General features: G+C 39.5%; 1 protein-coding gene across 1 annotated transcript; it reads left to right on the forward strand.

Annotated features, from left to right (window-relative positions):
• Positions 1-294: 294 nt before the first annotated feature.
• Positions 295-24,184, forward strand: RAB33B (RAB33B, member RAS oncogene family). The gene is made up of 3 exons (XM_008974119.6): positions 295-447; positions 690-957; positions 20,957-24,184. The coding sequence occupies exons 2-3, from the start codon at positions 709-711 to the stop codon at positions 21,395-21,397; spliced, it is 690 nt and encodes a 229-aa protein (XP_008972367.1). The 5' UTR covers positions 295-447; positions 690-708; the 3' UTR covers positions 21,398-24,184.
• Positions 24,185-26,363: the final 2,179 nt, after the last annotated feature.

Genomic DNA, 26,363 nt, shown 5'->3' on the forward strand with positions numbered 1-26,363 from the left:
TTTCGGCGAGGACTCGCGTCCCACCCATCTAGCCCTGGCCGCTATCCCAACTCCCGCAGTTCACAGAGGCGGCGGCGGTGAGCGCAGCCGATGCCACATCCTCAGCGGCAAGCTGAAGGAACCTGTCTCCTCTGGGGCGACCAAACGATACGTCGATGCCGGAACCGACCCAACACGGAGCCCGGCGACGTCCTTACCGTTGCTCTCCAGGTACACGCCCCCGTCAAAGGCGGCTCTGCGGCCCTCTCGCGAGAGAGTGCCCGTGGTACCTCCTTCCTCTCAGTTGTCTGTCTCTCCCCGCCCACGGAGTGATTGCGCGGCTTCCTCCAGAGGGCGGGAACCTTGGACGTGGCGGGGCTGGGTCAGTCAGGGCGCTGGGCCCAGCCTCTCTGCAGGCTGGCCTTCCGCACTGCCGTGAAGCCCCCGACAGGCCCCACGCCAACCCAGGTAGACCGGCGCCAGCCCGAGTGACGCCTGGCGTGTGGCCGCGGGCAGGCGGCTCCGTGCGGCGGGGCGGGCGGGTGCCACACCTGTGCGGGCGAGGGCGGGGCGGGAAGGTGCGCAGGCGCGCTCGGGACTGGTGGGCGGTGGCTCCTGGGAAGTTGCGCAGCCGAACTGGCTGGCTGGGCGCGCGCGCTTGCGGTGGCGTAATCTCTCAGCCTTTCTGTGTCTCCTTTCCTCCGCCTCAGTTTGGGGCGGGTCGGGGGAATGGCTGAGGAGATGGAGTCGTCGCTCGAGGCAAGCTTTTCGTCCAGCGGGGCAGTGTCAGGGGCCTCAGGGTTTTTGCCTCCTGCCCGCTCCCGCATCTTCAAGATAATCGTGATCGGCGACTCCAATGTGGGCAAGACATGCCTGACCTACCGCTTCTGCGCTGGCCGCTTCCCCGACCGCACCGAGGCCACGATAGGGGTGGATTTCCGAGAACGAGCGGTGGAGATTGATGGGGAGCGCATCAAGGTGAGCGGATGGGGAACTGTTGGGGAGGACGGGATGACAGGTGTCCCAACCCCACCATGGGCTGGTCGCTGGCCGTGTGCACGGTGTGTGTGTGCTCCATTTTTTTCTCACGCTGATGAGATTGGAGTTGGGGATTGGAAGGATTGCAATACTGCAAACTTCTAAGGCAGCGTTTCTCAGACTTCACTGTGCATGCGATTTACCTGGGGATCTTGTTTTTGAAAATGCAGGCTATGATTTAATAATCTCGCTGATGATGCAGGTGCAGCTAGTCCGTGGACCACACTTTGAGTTCAGGAGTGTAGGGCTTATCTACCGACCCATTGACTGTGTGTGTCGTGTGCTGGGAGTCAGTCAAATATGAACGGAGGAAAAACAGTGAAATTGCGCGAGAATGGAAAATCCATTTAATCAGTAATAGTTATTAAACATTCATTCGAGCAGTGCCTTAGATGTTGTGGAAGTAAAGCCTATTGCCTTTGAGGAAGTACTTAGGTATTCTCTTGCATACAGTTTTGCTGTAGTAGTTTCTGTATGATACTGATTTTAGAAAAATCTATTTTCCCGCAGAAACATTCTATATGTGATAGTTCCTACTCAGGTTGCCAAAAGCATTTCTCATGATGCCACCTCAGACACACGCCCAATTCTTTATTCCCTTTAAGTCGTTATTTTTGGTCCCTGGGACTGGGGACACTGAGTGACAGTAATAGTGGAGAAGGTAGTATAGGCCCCAGGGCAGGTTTGAAGTTCTGAGGGGTTGGAATCTAACAGTGGAATGAGGATCAATGACAAGGCTTAGGCCTCTTGATGGTATAAACCTTAGACACACCTTCATAGCAAGCCACCACTAAATGCCACCTGTTGATGCCACTCCTTAAAACATAGGTGGAACTACCTTGCCTTATACTACTGCTTTAAATCAGCGATCGTCTTTATCTCAGTCTCTTGGTGGGGATGGGGAGTGGTGGGAGAACAGGCTTGCTTCAGACGTTCCTACCCTCGTATCTTAGAGGCAAGAACAATTTATTTTTCAGTTCCCTAATCATCGCCCCCCACCCCAACGGGTTATACTGCTAATGATGGTAGAGGTGAAGTAAGCTGGGTTAAAAGAAATTAACCTTTCTTTGGTGCTTTTGTCTTTTAATTTTTCACATTAGCATTTCATGTCCCATATGAGCTCTCAGTGGTGGTTTTGGGGTTGCTTTGTATTAGGGAGTTTAGAAAGATTTGTATACTTGCAGAAGAAAAGATAGAATAAAAGGCTAAACATTTTTCACCAGAATTAGGTTTGGCCCAGAAGCCTTTGGGGTGAAAAATAATGGAGCTTCTGAAGTTCCAAGGGAGTTAAGATTGGGAGAAGCAGGAATCTGGGAAGTACGTGGGCTTTGGAGCCCAACTAACCTGGATTCAAATCTGAACCTACAAAAGGGTAGGGATGGGCTGTGTGTCCTTACTAGGGTGACCAACTTTGCCCAAGACTGTCCAGGTTTTAAAACTGGGTCTCACATCCTGGGGACCCCCTGTATTGGGCACACCAAAATGGTTGGTCGCCCTGGACCTTAGGCAGATTCTTTAACCTCTCAGAGTCTGTTTTTTTCTTCCGAAAAACTGGGATCATGATACCTTATCAGGCTGCTGTGAGGATCAGATGAGGACATATATGAAGCACCTGGTTCATAGTTGGTGCCTTTAAAAAGATTCTTTGTCTTTCCTGGTGGCTTAACATTATTTTTCCTGTTTGCCACCATTAGTTCTGCAGTTGTACACCCAAAGTTGAAAGCAGAGATAGTGGAGGGCATAGGTAGACAGCTAAGGGGAGAGAAATTTAAAAAACAAAACAAAAACAAAAACGGAAGTAGGAAATTCTTTCAAAAGTGCAGAGAATGAGGGTGGGGGAGGAGTTGGGATTTGAGGGCCCTTTATCTGTTCCTGGGTTGCCATTTATACTTAAAGATAACAGATGAATCAGGTGCAAATTTAAGAGATAATAGTATTGAAAAAGTATAAAGCATGTGAAGTGTATAAAGTCAATTACCTAACTACTGAGGTGAGTGCTGGCAGTGATAAATAAGACAGAACCACAGGTATGACGAATCTGGGAGCACAGAGTTGATAATTCTGGTTGGGAAGAGCAAGGAGATAATATTTTTTGGGGAGATTATTTCTACTGAACTTTAGCCTAACTTGTTACATTGATGTGGACTTGGATACTGAGATCATTTTTCTTCTAAGGCCCTAGCCGTTGATTTGTGCCACCAATGGTGAGACTTGAGAGAGATTTTTATTGTGGTTGAAATGACTACAGACATATTCTGAGGTTTCTATAGTAGGAAAAGATATAGCTATGTTGGGCATTTTTTAAAACCACAGAGCTTAATTTTTTTTAGTGCCCTTTTTTTCTAAAACTGAAAAGTGATATAAAGAGCTTTATTCTATGTGCTGCTTCTGCTGCTTTTTGGTTAACCTGTAATACATCTTGAGTGCTGCTGAAATGTTCATATTATGTCTTTGGAAAATTGTAGCCTGATCTAAAATGACATTTTTCCTAATTTTTCATCTTAAAGCTGGAAAGCTCTATGTTACTTTACTAGTAAAATGCCGTTCTAGACATTATTTCTTTGATAAAAATGAGATATTGCGTTAAATGTTTTGATAATCATGGACTAGAAAATTTTCAGAAAGCATGACTTAACAACAATGCCCTTTCAGAATCCGTTAAAATGTTTTATGAAATTTAAGAAAGCCTATATCTGCTAATCCATTCCTAAGCAGTATGTGCAGGTAATTGAAAGAGGAAAATCTTGTTTGCAAAATTTTGGAAGTCGAATAAAATTATAAAATTAAATTCCTTAAATACAAATACATTCGGCTTTTAAATTGAGACTCCTAACTCTAATCCTTATGCTCCTTCCTCGTGTGTATATCCCCTTCATGACTAACTGTATTCCTTTAGCACAATCATTTTCCAGTGGCAGACACACCAACCCATTAAAGCCTGGTGTTGTATTTAATCCGGCCTCCCATTAGAGGTCAGCAGGTCCTACTTGAACATTTTAGTAGCTTACTTTTTTGTAGCGGTAGAAATGAAATGTTCCCATGTTAAGTGCAAAATGTTAATATTAACTAAAGGAAAATAATCAGGACCTCTCCCCACACTGGTAAAACAAATATTTAATGAGTAATTGCTGGAAAGAAGACATTTTGATAAGCACAGAGAATTATGATACGGCACAAGGGTCAGCAAACTATGCTTGAGGGCCAAAAATGGTCTTTTGCCTGTTTTTACATGGCCACAATCTAAGAATGATTTTTTACATTTTTTAATGTTTAGGGAAAATATCAAGATTTCATGACATGAAAATCATATGAAATTCAAAATTCACCTAGGTTGTACTACTTTAATCCTTCTTATCCTAGTACTCTCACCCCTCTCCTTTGCTCTCTGAGTCAAATTGGTTTTCCACCTGCACACTTTCTGTTAACTGTCTTGTCTTCAAAATTCTAGTTCAAGTCCTTTTTTTAACCTCTCTTTGAACTGTTGCAGCAGCTTAACAGTTACAGCAGCTCAACTGATCTCCCAGTCCTCAATTAATCTATTTTGTACATTGTTGCCAAAATGCCCGATTAATGTTGTACTTCAAGATTTATCTCCCCTAACTCAAGTGCCCTGGGTGGTTCTCCATTATATTATAAAGTTCCAGCTGGGTGTTGTGGCTTGTGCCTGTAGTCCCAGCTACTCCTGAGGCTGAGGTGGGAGCATTGCTTGAGGTTCAAGGGTACAGAGCACTATGATCGAGCCACTCCAGCAGAGCCAGACCCTGTCTCTGTCTCTCTCTCTTTTTTTTTCAACACGTTTATTTTAGGTTCAGGGGTACATGTGCAGGTTTGTTGTATAGTTAAACATGTCACAGGGGTTTGGTGTACAGATTATTTTGTCACCCACATATTTTGTCACCCACATATTAAGCATAGTACCCAATAGGTATTTTTTCTGATCTTCCACCTCCCACCTTCCACCCTTCAGGAGGCTCCAGTGTGTGTTGTTCCTGTCTTTGTGTCCGTGCGGTATTTGGTTTTCTGTTCCTGCATTAGTTTGCTTAGGATAATAGCCTCCGGCTCCATGTTGCTGCAAAGGACATGATCTTGTTCTTTTTGTGGCTGCATAGTGTTACATGGTATGTATATACCACATTGTCTTCATCCTGTCTACCATTGATGGGCATTTAGGCTGATTCCATGTCTTTGCTATTGTAAATAGTGCTGTAATGAACATACATGTGTAGATGTCTTTATGACAGAATGATTTATGTTCCTTTGAGTGTATACCCAATAATGGGATTGCTGGAGCAAATGATAATTCTGTTTTTAGCTCTTTGAGGAATCACACCACTTTCCACAAGGGATGAACTAATTTACACTCCCACCAGCAGTGTATAAGTGTTGTCTTTTCTCTGCAACTTTGCCAGCATATGTTATTTTTTGACTTTTTAATAATAGCCCTTCTGACTGGTGTGAGATAGTATCTCATTGTGGTTTTGATTTACATTTCTCTCATGATTAGTGATGTTGAACATTTTTTCATATGCTTTTTGGCCACAGATATATCTTCTTTTGAAATGTGTCTGTTCATGTCCTTTGCCCTCTTCTTAATGGGGTTGTTTCTATTAAGAACAAATCCCATCTCAAAAAAAAAAAAAAAAAAAAAACCTTCCAGCCAGCCAGATTCCAGTGACTCACACCTGTAATCCTGGCACTTTGGGAGGCCAAAGATCACTTGAGCCCAGGAATTCAAGACCAGCCTGGGCAACATAGTGAAGCCCCATCTTTACCAAAAATTTAAAAAAATCAGCCAAGTACGGTGGCATGTACCTGCAGTCCCCGCTGCTCAGGAGGTAAGGCAGGAGGATTGCTTGAGCCCAGGAGTTGGAGGCTGTAGTAAGCCATGATCACACCATTGCTCTCCAGCCTGGGCAAGAGAATGAGACCCTGTCTCTTAAAAACAAAATAAGAGTCTCCTCACACCTCCAGTCAGCTTCCTTCTATGAACTCTTTTAGCACCTTACCTGAACCTTTAGATGATCTCTATCTCATTGCATACATACCTGTCTTACCTCCCTTACTAAGTTTTATTCAGGGCAGGATCCATGTCTGGTAATTCCATAGACTTCTTTCAGTGTCTAGTTCAGTTCTTTTTTTTTTTTTCTTTTGAGACAAAGTCTTGCTCTGTTGCCCAGGCTGGAGTGCAGTGGCATGGTCTCAGCTCACTGCAACCTCCGCCTTCAGGTTTCAAGCAATTCTCCTGCCTTAGCCTCCCAAGTAGCTGGGATTACAGGTGCCTGCCACCACACCCCGCTAATTTTTTGTATTTTAGTAGAGACGGGATTTCACCATGTTGGCCAGGCTGGTCTCGAACTCCTGACCTCGTGATCTGCTGCCTTGGCCTCCCAAAGCGCTGGGATTACAGGCGTGAGCCACCGCGTCCGGCCTAGTTCAGTTCTTAAACCACATAGTAAGTACTCAGGGAAAAGTGTTGAATATATAGAGGCAGAGAGATCAGTTGGTAGGGTACTCTGGAAATCCAGAATTGAGGTGATAAGGGAAAATAAAGGGGTGATAGAAGAGGTATTTTGAAGATAAAGCCAAAGTCTTCAGTAACTGGCTGTTGGTGATGAGAAAGAAGAGGACTGGATGAGTGAGGTTGTGAGTCTGGGTGACAGGAGGTAGGTAGTGGAGCTAAGGGGGACTACATGGAAGATTGAATTTGGACAGGCTCTGTAACATTATGATTTAGTCATGTGTTTATTGAGATGATCCTATATTCAAATGGAAATACTGATTGGCAGCTACAAATACCGGATTGGCACACAGGAGAAATAATTATGCACATGAAGTTGAAGTTTGGAAGCACGGATAGAACAAAATGTAGCTAACATGCCTAGAGAGAATAGTAGAAATTTTGTTAAATTTTTTTATGGCATGATGAAGATGACATTCAGTGAATGCTGTATAAATATAAAATATAAATTGGGTTACTAATTATTGTTCTGTGTTGATCTTCATTAAAAGTAAATTAATGTTTATAAGTCAAAATATATTTTATATGAAGTCACCTTATACCCTACCTTAAAACAGAATCAAATTGATACTTTATTTCTTAAAACGTGGTATTGGTGGTTGGAGAGATACCAAACTGGTTCTCTTGATTTGATTTGATTTGCATTGAAATTCAGTGAATGAGAATATGCGCAGTTCAGGTATCCTAAGAATGCTGAAGAATCTTGTGATCCTTTAGCTCAGAAACTTTTGGGCAGTTTCTGGTCTGAAAAAGACTTTGAATTGCTGGGGTTTGGTCCTGGGGCTGGCATGGTGTAAGTAATATACATTTTCACAGACCCAAGCTTTCCTACTATCTGAAGGATCCCAGGAACCAGGTCAGAATTCCTGTTGTTTTTCTAGCCTGATTTCAGAAGCCTATGATTCTCTTCTGTCACTTCTTACGAAGATGGCAGCATTGGTGTGTATATTCAGAGGTGGTGAGAAGAGAATTACTTACTTCTCTGGAATCAGTGGTCAAGATCTCTTGCTTTGGAGACTGTGTGAGGACTCTAAGCAAATTAGTTTAAGCAGAAAGGGAATTTATTGTTTCATATAACTAAAAAGCCTAGAAGTAAATTCCTCTGTCTACCAGTTCCAACTGCAGCTCTACATGCCCATTCCTAAACTATGGTAGTGACAGGGAGTGTGGGGATGCGAACCTCTGATTGGTCAGACGTAGGTCACATGCCCTCCCTGGGAGCCAGTGGTTCATGTGAATGGAAAGCAGGGGAGGGCCGATTCCCAAGGAAAATAGGGTGCTAATAATAGAAGGGAGAATGAGGGTTAGGCTGGAGAAAACAACATGCATTCTCTACAGAATCAGGTAGTCCACGTTTAAATTCTGGCGTTAAGACTTACTCGTTTTGTGGCCTTGGGTGAATTACTTAAACCTCAGTTTCCTCATCTGAAGATTGGGTAATTATTACATAGGGTTGCATATATTAAATAAGGGCATGTAAAGGACTTAGCAGAGTTCCTGGAGTATACATGGAATGTGCTAAGCCCCAAATCAATATTAATAGTTTAAGAGTAAATGCTCATTCCTTCAGGAGAGAGATGGTAGTGGGGGAAAAAAACAGGCAGTGAAAGAATAGGGAGAGAGGATGGATAACTAAGATTACTGTTCCAAATTGTGTGTATTTTTTCCTCTAAGGTGATAACTAATGCTTTCTCTCACTGCTTGCTCTCTTCCTTATCACCATTATTATTCTGTAATTAAATCCTTTATTTAAAAAAAATTTTGACCGGGCATGGTGGCTCACGCCTGTCATCGCTTGAACCTGGGAGGCAGAGGTTGCAATGAGCTGACTTCGTGCCACTGCACTCCAGCCTGGGTGACAGAGCAAGCCTCCATCTCAAAAAAAAAATTTCATATATACGTATAATTCCTTTATATAATACTTCATGAATCTCTACTTTAAATTCCAATATCAAGTTTTAACAAAAATGGCAACCTAGCTACTGCTAAATACTAATAGTAGAATCTTGTTGTTGATGACAGCTCTTTTTTTTTTTTTTTTTTTTTTTTTTTTTGACGGAGTCTCGCTCTGTCGCCCAGGCTGGAGTGCAGTGGCGCAATCTGGGCTCACTGCAAGCTCCGCCTCCCGGGTTCACGCCATTCTCCTGCCTCAGCCTACCGAGTAGCTGGGACTACAGGTGCCTGCCACCACCCCCGGCTGGCTAACTTTTTGTATTTTTAGTAGAGACGGGGTTTCACTGTGTTAGCCAGGATGGTCTCGATCTCCTGACCTCATGATCCACCTGCCTCGGCCTCCCAAAGTTCTGGGATTACAGGCGTGAGCCACCGCGCCCGGCCATGACAGCTCTTTTGGTAATTTTATTATCCAAAATGAGAAATGATCTGACTTTAAATTGATTTAATACTCTTTTTGCTTGACCTAAAATGTTAAAGGTTTTAATCCAAATTTTCCATCCCTGATTAACTATTAAATTTACTTTTCCCCTATTCTTTCAAAGAACACATTTTTATTATTTCATGTAAAAGACCATCTATATAAGAACTACATAAGAGCTTCTGTTAACAATTTAAGTTGTAAAACAACATCATAACTGGTATTAGTAACATCTCAAGAGAACCCTTTGCTTTTTGTATGTGGAGTAGAAATGTGTGCGTCTGGTGTACAGAATCAAATGGCAAATCTTTGAAATAAATTTTAGCTTTCTGGAGTCTCTCTCAGCCTCTACTGATTCTGAGTGCTGCCAATTCATGTATTGGTCTGTGTTCACTTAAACCCTGTTAAAATTTTAAAATAAATAAATTTTAGCTTCCTAAGAAGACAAGTAACAAATTTTTGTGATTATTTGAAAGGAATACTGCCTTTAAAATGAAGAATTTGGGCCAGGTGCCATGGCTCATGCATGTAATCTCAGCACTTTGGGAGGCCGATCAGTTGAGCCGAGGAATCCGAGACCAGCCTGGGTAACATGGAGAAATCCCATCTCTACAAAAAACACAAAAATTAACTGGGTGTGGTGACACACTCCTGTAGTCACAGCTACTCAGGAGGCTGAAGTGGGAGGATTACTTGAGCATGGGAGGTGGAGGTTGCAGTGATCCAAGATTGTGCCACTGTACTCCAGCCTGGTGAGAGTGAGACCCTGTCATAAAAAATAATAATACTTTTTTTTTGAGATGGAGTCTCTGTCGCCCAGGCTGGAGTGCAATGGTGCGATGTCAGCTAACTGCAACCTCTGCCTCCCAGGTTCAAGCCTATTAAAGGCGTGTGCCACCACACCTGGCTAATTTTTCTGTATTTTTAGTAGAGACGGGGTTTCACCATGTTGGCCAGGCTGGTCTTGAACTCCTGACCTCAAGTGATCCACCCACCTCAGCCTCCCAAAGTGCTGTGATGACAGGTGTGAGCCACCACCCCTGGCCAAGTATATATTATGTTATCTTTATAATGTTTAAAATGGCAATAAGATTGCTGTGAGCACATATTAGCCATTTTTCCTAAGATATTTAAGTATTAAATTGGGAAAAATTTCTCTGAAAATATTTCCCAATTTAACATTTATCAGATGAAAGCATCTCACTTCCTTGGGTCCAAAAGTATCATTTTCTCTTCTTTTTTAAACATCATGAACCATTCCACTCATAGCTAAGCCTCAAGAGTTTTCTAGGCTTTGCTTTTCGCCTAGTGTCTGTTTGTCTGTCTCCTTCAAAGTTTTCTCTAGCCTTTTAAAAGTGATTAAAAACTGATTAAAAACAACAGTTTTTAATCAGTTGTCCTGTCGTATATTGGCTGGGTCTCTCACTGCTCCTTTCCTGTCTCCTTGCCTTCTCATCTCAGTGTGCAGGCCTCGAAGGCAGCAGGCAGCAGTAGCCCTAAGCCTTCCCATCATTTAGTTATTCCATGAGAGAAATTTTGAAGCTTCTTTTTAAATATTTCTTTGTAAATGCCTCATTATTAGTTACGTTTATGGCTCTACAGTAAAGTGTAGAGTTATTTCAGGCTGGGCATGATGGCTCTTGCGTATAATCCCAAAGCTTTGGAAGGCCAAGGTGGGAGGATCACTTGACCCCAGGAGTTTGAGACCAGCCTGGGCAACATAGTGTGACCACCCCCCTACTGTCTCTACAAAAAGTAAAAACTTAGTTGGGTCTGGTGACACGCGCCTGTGGTCCCAGCTACTCAGGAGGCTGAGGCAGGAAGATTGAGCCTGGTAGGTCGAGGCTGCAATGGTCCATGATTGTGCCACTGCATTCCAGCCTGGAGAGGCTGAGTGAGACTCCGTCTCAAAAAATAAAAATAAAAAAGGGGTAATTTCATACCTCTGTGTTCTGGAAGACTTGATATGATTAGAAAGCATAAAATTTTGAACAGGATTGATGGGAAGAGGAATACTGTTTTTTGTTTTTTTTTTAATTATACTTTAAGTTCTAGGGTATTCAACGTGCAGGTTTGTTACATATGTATACATGTGCCATGTTGGTGTGCTGCACCCATTAACTCATCATTTACATTAGGTATTTCTTCTATTGCTATCCCTCCCCTCCCCCAACCCCATGACAGGCCCTGGTGTGTGATGTTCTCCACCCTGTGTCCAAGTGTTCTCATTGTTCAATTCCCACCTATGAGTGAGAACATGCAGTGTTTGGTTTTCTGTCCTTGTGATAGTTTGCTGAGAATGATGGTTTCCAGCTTCATCCGTGTCACTACAAAGGACATGAACTCATCCTTTTTTATGGCTGCATAGTATTCCATGGGGTATATGTGCCACATTTTCTTAATCCAGTCTATCATTGGTGTACATTTGGGTTGGTTCCAAGTCTTTGCTATTGTGAATAGTGCTGTAATAAACATACGTGTGCATGTGTCTTTATAGTCTCATGATTTATAATCCTTTGGGTATATACCCAGTAATGAGATCGCTGGGTCAAATGGTATTTCTAGTTCTAGATCCTTGAGGAATCACCACACTGTCTTCCACAATGGTTGAAGTAGTTTACAGTCCCACCAACAGTATTAAAGTGTTCCTATTTCTCCACATCCTCTCTAGCACCTGTTGTTTCCTGACTTTTTAGTGATCGCCATTCTAACTGGTGTGAGATGGTATCTCATTGTGGTTTTGATTTGCATTTCTCTGATGGCCAGTGATGATGAGCATTTTTTCATGTGTCTTTTGGCTGCATAAATGTCTTCTTTTGAGAAGTGTCTGTTCATATCCTTTGCCCACTTTTTGATGGGGTTGTTCGATTCTTTCTTGTAAATTTGTTTAAGTTCTTTGTAGATTCTGGATATTAGCCCTTTGTCAGATGGGTAGATTGCAAAAATTTTCTCTCATTCTGTAAGTTGCCTGTTCACTCTGATGGTAGTTTGTTTTGCTGTGCAGAAGCTCTTTAGTTTAATTAGATTCCATTTGTCTATTTTGGCTTTTGTTGCCATTGCTTTTGGTGTTTTAGACATGGAGTCCTTGCCCATGCCTATGTCCTGAATGATATTGCCTAGGTTTTCTTCTAGCGTTTTTATGGTTTTAGGTCTAACATTTAAGTCTTTAATCCATCTTGAATTAATTTTTGTATAAGGTGTAAGGAAGGGATCCAGTTTCAGCTTTCTACATATGGCTAGCCAGTTTTCCCAGCACCATTTATTAAATAGGGAATGGGAAGAGGAATATTGCTTAGTCAGTCTCATCTAAAAACAAAAGGTTTTCTTAGGATTAAACTTCTTCTTCCTCTTTTTTTTTTTGTTTTTTTTTTGTTTTTTTGGAGACAAGGTCTCACTCTGTTGCCCAGGCTGGAGTGCAGTGGCACGATTATGGCTCACTGCAGCCTTGATCTCCTGGGCTCAAGCGATCCTCCCACCTCAGCCTCCCAAGTAACTGGAAGCACAGGTGCATGCCACCACACCCAGCTCACTTTTTTTTTTTTTAAGAGATGAGGTCTCACTGGTAGAAACAAAGTAGAGACAAGGTCTCACTGTGTTGCCCAAGCTGGTAGAGACAAGGTCTCTTTTGGTAGAGACAGGGTCTCACTGTGCTGTCCAAGCTGGTTTCAAACTCCTGAGCTCAAGTAATCCTCCCACCTCAGGCTCCCTAAGTGCTGGGATTACAGGTGTGAGTCATTGCACCCGGCCTGGGGTTAACATTTATCATTACCGCTTACATTTGTGGAGGACATCCACAGTTCTTTGAGGCGGGTCTAAATTCTGCATAATCATTTTTTTTTATTTTGTTTTTATAAATGACATGCATGTTTGTTAAGGAAAATAGAAAAGTAGAAATAAAGGGAGAAATTACCTTGGAGACAACCATTGTTAATATTTTGGTATATTTCCTTTTCGTGTGCTTTTTATTTTTTATCTTGTGAATATAATTTGCTTAAAACATTATAAGTCATTTTTCATTGATGAAGTGATGCTTGAACATCTGAGTTACAGAAAATGTCATTAGAAGAGAAAAAAATCAGCTCTAGTTCCCTTGGATAGCTTTTATATAGGTCATCCAATTTATTACCAAAATATCTTTCTAAATGCTAAAGATAGAATTTCAAGGGTCTTTTTTTTTTTTTTTTTTTTTTTGAGACATAGTCTTGTTCTGTCACCCAGGCTGGAGTGCAGTGGCACGATCTCAGCTCACTGCAACCTCTGCCTCCTGGGTTCAAGCGATTCTCGTGCCTCAGACTCCCAAGTAGCTGGGACTACAGGTGCATGCCACCATGCCCTGCTAATTTTTTGTATCTTTGGTAGAGACGGGGTTTTGCCCTGTTGGCCAGGCTGGTCTTGAACTCCTGAGCTCAGATAATCTGCCCGCCTCGGCCTCCCAAAGTGCTGGGATTACAGGCGTGAGCCACCATGCCTGGCCTCAGATATATTTTATTTGCAGATATTTTCTCCCATTCTGTGAGTTGTCTCTTCACTTTGATAGTGTCCTTAGAAGCACAAACTTTTTTTTTTTTTTTTTTTTTTTTGAGGCAGGGTCTTGCTCTGTCACCCAGACTAGAGTGCAGTGACATGATCTCAGCTCACTGCAGCCTCTGTCTCCCAGGCTCAAGTGATTTTCCCACCTCAACCTCCCAAGTAGCTGGGACTACGGGCACCTGCCACCACACCTGGCTAATTTTTGTATTATTAGTAGAGATGGGGTTTCACCATGTTGGCCAGGCTGGTTATGAACTCCTGGACTCATGTGATCCACCTGCTTTGGCCTCCCAAAGTTCTGGAATTACAGGGATGAGCCACTGTGCCTGGCCCTCCGCCACGCACCTCTTCCCCCCTCCCCCCCCCCACCGCCGCTTTTTTTTTTTTTTTTAAGAGACAGGGTTTCCCTATGTTGTTCAGACTGGTCTTTTTTTTTTTTTTTTTTTTTTTGATGGAACAACATTTTGATTTTTTTTAGTTTTTAAAAGTTTTTGTGGATACATAGTAGGTGTATATATTTATGGGGTACATTATATGTTTTGATGCAGGCATGCAATGTGAAATAAGCACATCATGGAGAATGGGGTATTCATCCCCTCATTTATCCTTTGAGTTACAGACAATTCAGGCCAGGTGCAGTGGGTCATGCCTGTAATTCCAGCACTTTGGGAGGCTGAAGCAGGCAGATCGCTTGAGCCGAGGAGTTCAGACCAGCCTGGCCAACATGGCGAAAACCCATCTCTACAAAAAAATAAACAAATTAGCCGGGTATGTTATCTTGCACCTGTAGTCCCAGCTACTCAGGTGGCTGAGGCAGGAGGATTCCTTGAGCCCAGGAGGTTGAGGCAGCAGTGAGCTGAGATCGTGCTGCTGCATTCCAGCCTGGGTAATAGAGCAATGTCCTGTCTCAAAAAAAAAAAAGCCAATTACATTATTTATTTAAAAATATACAATTATTGTTGACTGTAGTCACCCTATTGCCTATCAAATAGTAGGTCTTATTCATTCTTTCTGTTTTTTTTTTTTTTTTTGTACCCATTAACCATCCCCATCTCCCCTACCCCGAAGCCCCACTACCCTTCCCGAGCCTCTGGTAACCATTTTCAACTCTCTATGTCCATGAGGTGTATTGATTTGATTTTTAGATCCCACAAATAAGTGAGAACATGTGATGTTTCTCTCTCTGTGTCTGGCTTATTTCATTTAACATAATGATCTCCAGTTCCATCTATGTTGTTGGAAATCACTGGATCTCATTGTTTTTTATGAATGAATAGTACTCCATTGTGCATATGTACCACATTTTCTTTATACATTCATCTGTTGATGGACATTTAGGTTGCTTCCAGATCTTAGCTATTATAAATAGTGCGGCAAAAAACATAAGAGTCCAGATATCTCTTTGATATACTAATTTCCTTTCTTTGGGGTATATACCCAGCAGTGGGATTGCTGGATCATATGGTAGCTCCATTTTGAATTTTTTGAGGAACCTCCAAACTGTTCTCCATGGTGGTTGTACTAACTTAGATTCCCACCAACAGTGTATGAGGGTTCCCTTTTCTCTACATCCTCCCCAGCATTTGTCATTGACTGTCTTTTAGATACAAGCCATTGTAACTGGGATGAGATGTTATCTCATGATAGTTTTGATTTGTATCTCTCTGATGATTGTTGATGTTGAGCACCTTCTCATATACCTGTTTGCCATTCGTATGTCTTCTTTTGAGAAATGTCTATTCAAATCTTTTGCCCATTTTTTATTAGATTATTAGATTTTTTGCTGTAGCGTTTGAGCTCCTAATATGTTCTGGTTATTAATCCCTTATCAGAGGGGTAGTTTGCAAATATTTTCTTCCATTCTGTGGGTTGTCTCTTTACTTTTTTGTTTCCTTTGCTGCACAGCAGCTTTTTAACTTGATGTGATTCCGTTGTCCATGTTTGCTTTGGTTGTCTGTACTTGTGGGGTAATGCTTAAGAACTCTTTGCCCAGACCAGTGTCCTGAAGATTTTCCCCAACATTTTCTTGTAGTAGTTTCATAGTTTGAGGTCTTAGATTTAAGCCTTTAATGCATTTTGATTCGATTTTTGTATATGGCAAGAGATAGGGGTCTAGTTTCATTCTTTTACATGTGGATACCCAGTTTTGCCAGCACAGTTTATTGAAGAGACTGTCTTTTCCCCAGTGTGTGTTCTTGGTAACTTTGTCAAAAATAAGTTCACTATAGGTGTGTGGATTTCTGTCTGCATTCTCTATTCTGTTGCATTGGTCTATATGTCTGTTTTTATGCCAGTACCCTGCTGTTTTGGTTACTACAGATCTGAAATACAATTTGAAATTAGGTAATGTGATTCCTACAGTTTTGTTCTTTTTGCTTAGGAGAGCTTGAGTTATTCTGGGTCTTTCGTGGTTCCATACAAATTTTGGGATTGTTTTTTCTCTTTCTGTGAAGAATGTCACTGGTATTTTAATAGAGATTGCATTGAATCTGTAAATTAATTTGGTACTATGGACATTTTTTAGCAATATTGATTTTTCCAATCATTGACATGGAATATTTTTCCATTTTTGTGTGTGTATGCTTTAATTTCTTTCATCGGTGTTTTATAGTTTTCATTGTAGAGATCTTTAACTTCTTTGGTTAATCCCTAGGTATTTAATTTTACTTCTGTTATTTTGTTATTTGTTTTCTGGTTATTTTGTGGTCTTCTCTTCCTTCTTTCTTTCCTTCCTGTCTTCCCCGAGTGAAGGTAATTTTCTCCTGTAATATGATTTAGTTTCTTGCTTTTTATTATTTGTGTGTCCATTGTATATTTTTTTCGCTTGAGGTTACCATGATGCTTGCAAATACTATCTTGTAACCCATTATTTTAACCGATATATTAGTCCATTTTTACACTGCTGATAAAGACCTGAGACTGGGCAATTTAAAAAAGAAAGAAGTTTACTGGACTTACAGTTCCACGTGGCTGGGGAGGCCTTACAATCAAGGCAGAAGGTGAAAGGCATGTCTCACATGGCAGCAGACAAGAGAAGAGAGCTTGTGCAGGGAAACTCCCCCTTTTAAAACCATCAGACCTCTTGAGACTTACTCACTGTCATGAGAACAGCATGGGAAATACCTGCCCCCATAATTCAGTTACCTCTCACAGGGTCCCTCCCACAACACATGGGAATTCAAGATGAGATTTGGGTGGGGACACAGCCAAACCATATCACCTGATAACAAGTTAACACTCTTTTTACATAAACAAACAAAAAATTAATAGAAACTGTATGCTTTAACTTCATCCTCCCCACTTTTTAACTTTTTCTTGTTTCTATTTATATCTTATTGTATTGATTATGTCTTGAAAAGTCATCGTAGTTATTATTTTTGATTGGTTCATCATTTAGTCTTTCTACTTAGAATAAGAGTAGTTTATACACCACAGTTACAGTGTTATAATATTCTGTATTTTTCTGTGTACTTATTATTACCAGTGAATTTTGTATCTTTGGGTGATTATGTATTGCTCGTTAATGTCCTTTTCTTTCTGATTGAAGTGCTGCCTTCAGCATTTCTTGTAGCAGAGGTATGGTATTGATCAAACCCTTCAGCTTTTGTTGGGGAAAGTCTTTATTTCTCCTTCATGTTTGAATGATATTTTTGCCAGATATACCACTCTAGGATAAAAGGTTTTTTTCTTCAGCACTTGGAAATATATCATGCCACTCTCTCCTGGCCTGTAAGGTTTCCATTGAAACATCTGCTGCCAGACCTATTGGAGCTCCATTGTATGTTATTTGTTTCTTTTCTCTTGTTGCTTTTAGGATCCTTTCTTTATTCTTGACCTTTGGGAGTTTGATTATTAAATGCCTTCAGGTAGTCTTCTTTGGGTTAAATCTGTTTGGTGTTCTATAACTTTCTTATACTTGAATATTGATACCTTCTTCTAGGTTTGGGAAGTTTTTTGTATTATCCCTTTGAATAAACTTTCTGTCTCTGTCTCTTTCTCTACCTTCTCTTTAAAGCCAGTAGCTCTTAGATTTGTCCTTTTGAGGCTATTTTCTAGATCCTGTAGGCATGCTTCCTTGTTTTTTATTCTTTTTTCTTTTATCTCCTCTGTGTATTTTCAGTTAGCCTGTCTTCAAGCTTGCTTATTCTTTCTTCTGCTTGATCAGTTCTGCTGTTAAAGGACTCTGATGCATTCTTCAAGAATCTCTTTGTTGAATTTATCTGGTAGTATTCTGAATTCCTTCTCTGTGTTATCTCGAGTTTCTTTAAAACAGCTATTTTGAATTCTCTTCTGAAAGGTCACATATGTGTTTCTCCAGGATTGGTCCCTGTTGCCTTGTTTAGTTCATTTGGTGAAGTCATGTTTTCCTGGATGGTGTTGATGCTAATAGATATTCTTCTGTGTATGGACATTGAAGGATTAGGTGTTTATTGTGGTCTTCACTGTCTGGGCTTATTTGTAGCTGTCCTTCTTGGGAAGGCTTTTCAGACATTTGAAAGGACTTGAGTGTTGTGATCTAAGCTGTATCTGCCTTAGGGGTTACCCTAAGCCCAGTAACACTGTGGTTCTTGCAGACTCGTAGAGGTACCACCTTGATGGTTTTAGACAAGATCCAGGAGAATTCTCTGTACTACCAGGCAGAGATGCGTGCTTACTTCCCTTACTTTCTTCCAAACATACAGAGTCTCTCTTTGTCTCTCTCTGTTCTGAGTAACCTAATACTGAGAGTGGAGTGACACAAGCACCCCTGTGACCACCACCACTATGACTGCACTAGGTCAAAGCCACCTTTACTTTTGCCTCTGCTCTAGGTCTAGACTGCACTAGACCTGAAGCCAGCAAAGCACTGTGTCTCACCCAAGGCCTGCTGTAACTACTCCCTGGCTACCGCCTGTGTTTACTCAAGGCCCTAGGACTCTACAATCAGCAGGTGGCAAAGCCAGCCAGGCCTGTGTCCTTCTCTTCAGGGTGGCAAGTTTCCCTAAGCCTTGGGTTGGTCCAGAAGTACCTTCCAGGAGTCAGGGACTAGAGTTAAAAATCTTAGAAGTCTACTTGGTGTTCTGTTGTACTGTGGCTGAGCTGGCACTCAAACTGCATGACACAGTCCTTCCCACTCTTCCCTCCCCTTTCCAAAGACAGAGGAGCTTCCCACTTGTAGCCATTGCCACTCTAGGCCATGAGGAGTACTGCCAGACTACCACCAATGTTCCTTTAAGGCCCAAGGGCTCTTAAGTCCCCTTGTCATGAATGCTGCCTGGCCTGGGCCTCACCCTTCAGAGTAGCGGGGTACCCTCTGGCCCAGGGCAGGTCCAAAAATGCTGTCCAAGAGTCAAGTCCTGAAATCTGGGACCCCAAAGGCCCTCCTGTGGCCATGCTGGTACCAAAGGTACAAGACAAAGTCCCCTTTACTTTTGCCTCTGCTTTTCTCAAGCAGGAGTTTTGCCCTATAGCCGCCACAGCTAATTATGTGCTGAGTCTCACTTGCAGTCAGCAAGTCTCAGAGGTTCACCCAAGACTGTCAATGTAGTGCCTGGGTATGCCAGCTGGTTTTTCAGGGCCCAAGGGCTCTTCAGTTAGCAGTGATGAATGCTGCCAGGACTGGATTTTTTCCTTCAAGGCAGCAGGTTCCTTTCTGCCCAAGGTATATCTAGAAATGTCATCTAGGAGGTAAGGCCTGGAATGAGGGCCTCACAACTCTGACCAGTGTCCTATCCTGCTGTGGCTGAGCTGGTATCTTAAGATCAAGACAGCGTCCTCCCCACTCTTCCCTCTCCTCTCCTCTCCTCTCCTCAAATGGAGGGAAGTGGTCTTTTTTGGAGCTGTGAGCTGTGCAGCCTGGGGTTAGGGGAGGGGTGATGGCAGCACTCCCTTGGCTGTCCCAGCTGGAGTCTCAGTATGTCTCCTGTCTGCCCCAGCGCACTGTCTCTGGGCCTAGTTTAGCACTCGGAGTTGCCTCAGAGTTGCAATGCTTGTGGCCTAGACTGCCTTTCAAGTTTACTTGGAGACACAGAGGGCAAGGTTTGTGGGAACTCATGTTTGGACTGCTGGGATTGGTGGTTCCCCTCTGGCTGGGGCTGGGTTAAGTGTTCCCTCTGTGGGTAGACATCAGCTGAGTTTGGTCCGGTTTTCCTTTTTGCTCTAACAGGGCAGAACTGAGTTCAGTGCCTCTCAATTGCTGTGTTCTCCTTTTCCCAGTGCCCAGAGAAGCTCTCTGTACCACACCGCTGCTGCTCGGGGTGCAGGGGGTGGGTGTTGGCAATTCAGGACTGTTTTTTCTATCTCTTCAGTTCCTCTTTCAGCAATATGAGTTAAAACTAGGTACTATGAGTGCTCACCTGATTTTTGGTTCTTATGAAGTTTTTTTTTTTTTTTCCTGTGTAGTTAGTTATTAACTTGGTGTCCTTGTGGGGCAGCTGGGGACATGATAGGTAGAGCTTTCTATTCTGCCATCTTGCTCCACCCTCCAATTTTATTTGTTCAGGCTGGTCTTAAACTCCTGGGTTCAAGTGACCCTGATGCCTTGGACTCCCAGAGTGCTGAGCTACCGCATCTGGCTGCACAAATATTTTTAATTTTGATGAAGTCCAGTTTATTTTTTCCTTTGATTGCTTTTACTTTAGGTATTGTATCTTAAGAAACCATTGCCTAATCCAAGGTTATGAAGAGTTAAAGTTTTAGCTCTTAAATTTAGGTCTTTGATCCATTTTGAGTAAGTTTTTATATATGGTGTGAGATAGGGATCCAGCCTCATTTTTTGCATGTTGTCCAGCACTATTTATTGAAATGACTAATCTTTCCTGCTGTTGAATTTTCTTGGTAATCTTGTTAAAAATAAGTTGACCATAGATATATGGGTTCACTTCTGGATCCACAGTTCTGTTCCATTGATTTCTGTATCTGATCTTAGACCAGTTTCACACAGTCTTGATTACTGTAGCTTTGTAGTAAGTTTTGACATCTATAGTTTTAAGCATTTTAATTCTATGTTGAGCATTTTTATTCATGATTTTTTTCTAGCCTTCTTAAGTTTTCAAGGGGGCCTGGATTTCATAGACATACACATACATGTATATGTTTGTTTGGAGGCTGGATCTCATAATAACATCTTTCCTAGGTTTAATATTTTAAATTAGACTACTGAAAGGTAAAGAGGGGTGTATAGTAACCAAATTTACAGGAATTAAATGCTTAACATGTTAACACCTGATATATTTTTCTCTTAACATTTTAAAATAAAGTTTTGAGGTAAATTTTATTTAAACAAATTGGATTTACTGAAATTTAGAAAATCCTGTATTGAAATATTTGTTCCGACAGTTGTATTATAATTTAATTGTGAGGTAACTGGTATCATGAAGTCTGGATCCCATAGGTAAAACTGAAAAGACATTATGGAAGGGAGAAATCAAAATATTTTAAGTGAAGAGATAATAAAGACAATGCAAGATGATTACATTTCTTGATATGTATAATTGGAATGGGATTTTCAGTTTTCCTTGTTTTCTTCCCATTTTTAGATCCAGCTATGGGACACAGCAGGACAAGAACGATTCAGAAAGAGCATGGTTCAGCACTACTACAGAAATGTACATGCTGTTGTCTTCGTGTATGATATGACCAACATGGCTAGTTTTCATAGCCTACCATCTTGGATAGAAGAATGCAAACAACATTTGCTAGCCAATGATATACCACGGATTCTTGTTGGAAATAAATGTGACTTGAGAAGTGCCATACAGGTACCCACAGACTTGGCACAAAAATTTGCTGACACACACAGTATGCCTTTGTTTGAAACGTCTGCTAAAAACCCCAATGATAATGACCATGTGGAAGCTATATTTATGACCTTGGCTCATAAGCTTAAGAGCCACAAACCATTAATGCTTAGTCAGCCCCCTGATAATGGAATTATCCTGAAGCCTGAACCAAAGCCTGCAATGACGTGCTGGTGCTAAATAACAGTCTTTATTATATTATCTAATTTTGACTAAAGAAATACTTTTGAAGTATGACAGTAATAAGTCATAAGATTTAATCTCAACTATAATGGGTCATCTTGACACTTTGCTGTTTGTCATTGTCACGCTTTTGTATTTTGTATCTACTTAAGTTTGTCACTGTGACAACACAGGAAAAGTTGGTTTTCAGGTGAGATTGAAAATGAAGCAAAGATAGGATGAATCTGAACATCTCTCCATCTAGAGCCCAATGAAGGAAGCTTCAAATGAGAACATGATGGAATCAGTAACCGTTCAATCTTTTGTCCTAGGATTGGAAAAAAATGTTAAAGGTTTAGGACACACCTAATAGTATGTCCTTTGAATGGGAAGTGTTCTTAATAGGATAAAAACTGGTATTTGCCTCTCCCCAGAGTACTTTTTTTGTTTTTTGGTAGAGACGGGGTCTTGCTATGTTGTCCAGGCTGGCCTTGAGCTCCTGGGCTCAAGCAATCCTCCCACCTCAGCCTCCCCAGTACTGGGACTGTAGGTACTCACCACTGCATCTGGCCTTTCGTTGTTTTATTAACATATTTAGTTTTGTTATTATTGGTATGTTTTAGAGCCAAGACTTTAGTTCCAGTGGGATAAGAAGGCATAGAATGTTTTCTGGTTCCCAGTCCATAAAGAATGACTTTTCCAAGAGTTCTAGATGTTTGATTTTCTAATTAATACTTATCAGATCTACAAAAATCATTATTATTTTTAAAAGAGTTATTTGAGTTTCTTTCTTTTTTTTTTTTTTTGAGATGGAGTCTCGCTCTGTCTCCAGGCTGGAGTGCAGTGGCGCGATCTCGGCTCACTGCAACCTCCGCCTCCCAGGTTCAAGTGATTCTCCTGCCTCAGCCTCCCGAGTAGCTGGGATTACAGGCGTGCACTACCACACCCAGCTGATTTTTGTATTTTTAGTATAGATGGGGTTTCACCATGTTGGCCAGGATGGTCTCGATCTCTTGACCTCATGATCCACCCGCCTCAGCTTCCCAAAGTGCTGGGATTACAGGTGTGAGTCACTGCACCCAGCCGAGTTGCTTTCTTACTAAATCCTATTAAAATATGCAAAAATAAGTCAGATTTTAAGGCAAATAAAGTGACATAAGGTGCTTTATATTTTATTTTGGTATATTTAAACAGTGAAAAACTAACTGAAAGCACATGAAGAGTTGTAACTTGGGGGAAAATAGGTAAACATAGCTTCTAACTAACACAGGAGACCTATTCTTAGCCTTTACTAATTTCAAGCAGTGTATCTGATATGGTATCTCTTGCTCTCCCTTCAACTCCAATAAATTTAATGACTAAATGCCAAGTTAACAAATCAACTTCCATTTGGATTGTAGCTGTGAAGGCACAACTCTAATTGCTATTAGTCTACATGTATTTCTGTAATAGTATTGTGTCATATCAATTTTTAAGATGTCTAAATTTTATGGTCACAAGTTATCCCTCCTCAGTATGAAAAATAAATTAGATATTGAAAAATGTCTATACTTCAGTGATGGAAAGAATATTTCAAGAAGTTTTTTAACCTAAATACTTTTATTTTGAATTTAAGTCTTTGCACATAAAATATAGCAAGCTTACATATTAAACTATTTACGTAAATGGAATGTAAGCCATGACTTTAACTGAAGTGTTCACATTCACTAATTTTGATAGATTGCTGTCCTTAATAATTTTGGAGGAAATTAAGCCAAATGATTATTGTACTACAGTATTTTCAGAATATGGGAAATCAATTAAAAATGTAATCTAATCTAGTTTAAGATTTTTGTTTAATCATCATGGTGATCCTACCTGGATAATTTAACTATAAAGACAAAGTAATTCTATTAAATGAACTAACTGAAAATAATAATTATAGGAAGTGATTATTCCATTTTAAGTATTAGAGCTCAAATTGGCTTTATTTGCATTTAGGGAGATCATGTTTTCTTAATCATGCTGGAATTAAAAACTAAAAATTGTTTTACTTGTATCGAAATTAACCTTGATTTATAACTATTTTTGTAATAAAACAATGACAGCTGTAGTAACTATGATGGGTGTAACAACATTTTTTTAAAGAAGGGAATCTGTTTATCGCTTTTCAAAATATTTTCTAAAGTGGGGGAAGAAAGTTTATAGACTTTCCAAGCACATTTATGGTTTTTTATTACTCTTATTATGGTTTTAAAAAGAGTAACTTTATTTCTTTTTGTAAGGAATTAAGTAGTATCCTTTACAGTTCTGTGAAAGGACTTATTTTTTAACTTTAATATTTATTAGTTTTAAAATATTTGTATCTTATTTGTAACAATTTGTTTTAATTTTTTATATGTATGTTTTTATTTTTTAAAAACATACCAGTTGAATGGGGTTAAAGCTTTCAATATCTTAAAATATTTATAAAACATTTCACTGTTGCAAAATCACTTCCAAAATGATAGCTATCTAACAACTAATTACTAATTTTTAAAGAACAAATCACACATTTAAAAAATCTGTAGAATTTATTTTAACTATGACCTTTAATTGAAAATAAATAATTAAAATACCAGACATGTTTTGGAAAAGTCTTAATTTGAGAACACCAAAGGAAACTACCCCAGAATCTAATGTAGTTAGCTATTAATAACAATGCATTATTGAAAGTATATTGCAAATACATGTTTCCTCATGAAATCTAAGTAATTTTGTTGTGGAATAGTGTCACTGTTACATTTCCCCCATGAAGTTCAATAAACCAGCTTAGCCACAAAGAAATTGTGTTTTATTTTCTTTGTTTGGTTACTGGGTAGAGTATAAAATAAAACAATCTTTTTTTTCCTCCTGGTTTCCAGATAATATTATATATTTATATATATATCATATATATCATATATATATCATATATATCATATATATATCATATATATCATATATATCATATATATATCATATATATATGATATATATCATATATATGATATATATGATATATATGATATATATCATATATATGATATATATGATATATATCATATATATCATATATATCATATATATGATATATATCATATATATCATATATATATCATATATATGATATATATCATATATATCATATATATATCATATATATGATATATATCATATATATCATATATATCTCATATATATATCATATATATCATATATATATGATATATATCATATATATCATATATATATCATATATATATGATATATATATCATATATATATGATATATATATCATATATATATGATATATATATCATATATATATGATATATATATCATATATATATGATATATATCATATATATATGATATATATCATATATATGATATATATATCATATATATATCATATATATCATATATATATCATATATATCATATATATCATATATATATCATATATATCATATATATCATATATATCATATATATCATATATATCATATATATATCATATATATCATATATCATATATATATCATATATATGATATATATCATATATATATGATATATATCATATATATATGATATATATCATATATATATGATATATATCATATATATATGATATATATCATATATATGATATATATATCATATATATGATATATATATCATATATATGATATATATATCATATATATATGATATATATGATACACTTTTAAAAACAACAAAAAGCCCCCAACCCATTGGAAATTTATTTTCTTGTATACATTTGAGGTTAAAGAACACTTCAGGAAAAAAACTCAACAAAGTATTAAAATTAGCTGATAACATAGCTTTTGTATTTGTGTGTTTTAGTAATCCAACTTGTTTTAGAATACTTCAGTGCAAAAAGCAAATGGTGCAAGAGGAGTTGATGTGTATTTAGACGTAAAAGCATTTAACAGAATGAATAACTATAGAAAGTATGAGAAAAGAGAACGAACTACGTCTCAGGTATAAGATTGCAGTTACTGATTTAGACACTATAGGATTAGGGATGTGGGGGCCTCTGATGTTGATTCTGCTTCCCCTGGTCAGTTTATTTTACGTATAAGTTACCCTTGTGTTCAAACACAAAATTGACATTATTCATGAAGGACTGCTTTCTTAATCAGATATTAAGAAGTTGGTCATGTATTTTGGGAGCACGTTTGCTACAGCCTGTGTGGCAAGGGCGAATGCACTTGGTTTGTTGTAATAACCTGATTTATCAAACATTTATCAAGTATGGGTCATGTGTTCTCTATTTGTGTTAGTGGAGCTACATAGACACTGTCCTGGAAGAACTTACAAAATAGTATATGAACAAATAGGAGTTCTACAATATACTGTGATCAGTGTAATCAAAGAAGCATATACAAAGGACAATGAGCACAGAATATGGAGTGGTCTTTTGACTTGGATATGGGAGCAGTAGATAATCAAAAAGCTTCGCAATAAGTGGAAGCATTTATGCAGCATCTCAGGGTAAATGTGAGGCATTCTCCATGTAAAGGAGAGGGAAGAAAGTCATTCCAGGTGAATGCACTGCAGGGCTCAAGAGTGAAGTTGAATTTGGGGGGAATGACTGCTAGGTCACTGTGAGTATGTGATAGAATGGAGGTGTGGTCAGAACACGGAAATGAAGCTAGCAAGGTAGATTTTGGTTAAACTGCCAAGTTGCCATATGCAGTGGGATTAGGACTGGCTTGGGTGCAGTATCTGAAACTCAGTCTGAACCAGCCTATAAGGGGGATTTTAATGTAAGGAGTCTGACTTGTCTCACTGGACTTGAAGACAAGGATGTGACTGGACTAAAAGAAGAGCTGGGATTGAGCACACAGTTTCCTAACTCTGGGTCCAGCTTCTCTGCACATCTGCATTTTCTCTTTCTCTTATGACTAGATTTTTCCATTTTTTAAGTTTAATTAGCAGAAAACATGGCCACTGA

Source organism: Pan paniscus, chromosome 3, assembly GCF_029289425.2.
Source record: "Pan paniscus chromosome 3, NHGRI_mPanPan1-v2.0_pri, whole genome shotgun sequence".
Classification (NCBI taxonomy): domain Eukaryota; kingdom Metazoa; phylum Chordata; class Mammalia; order Primates; family Hominidae; genus Pan; species Pan paniscus.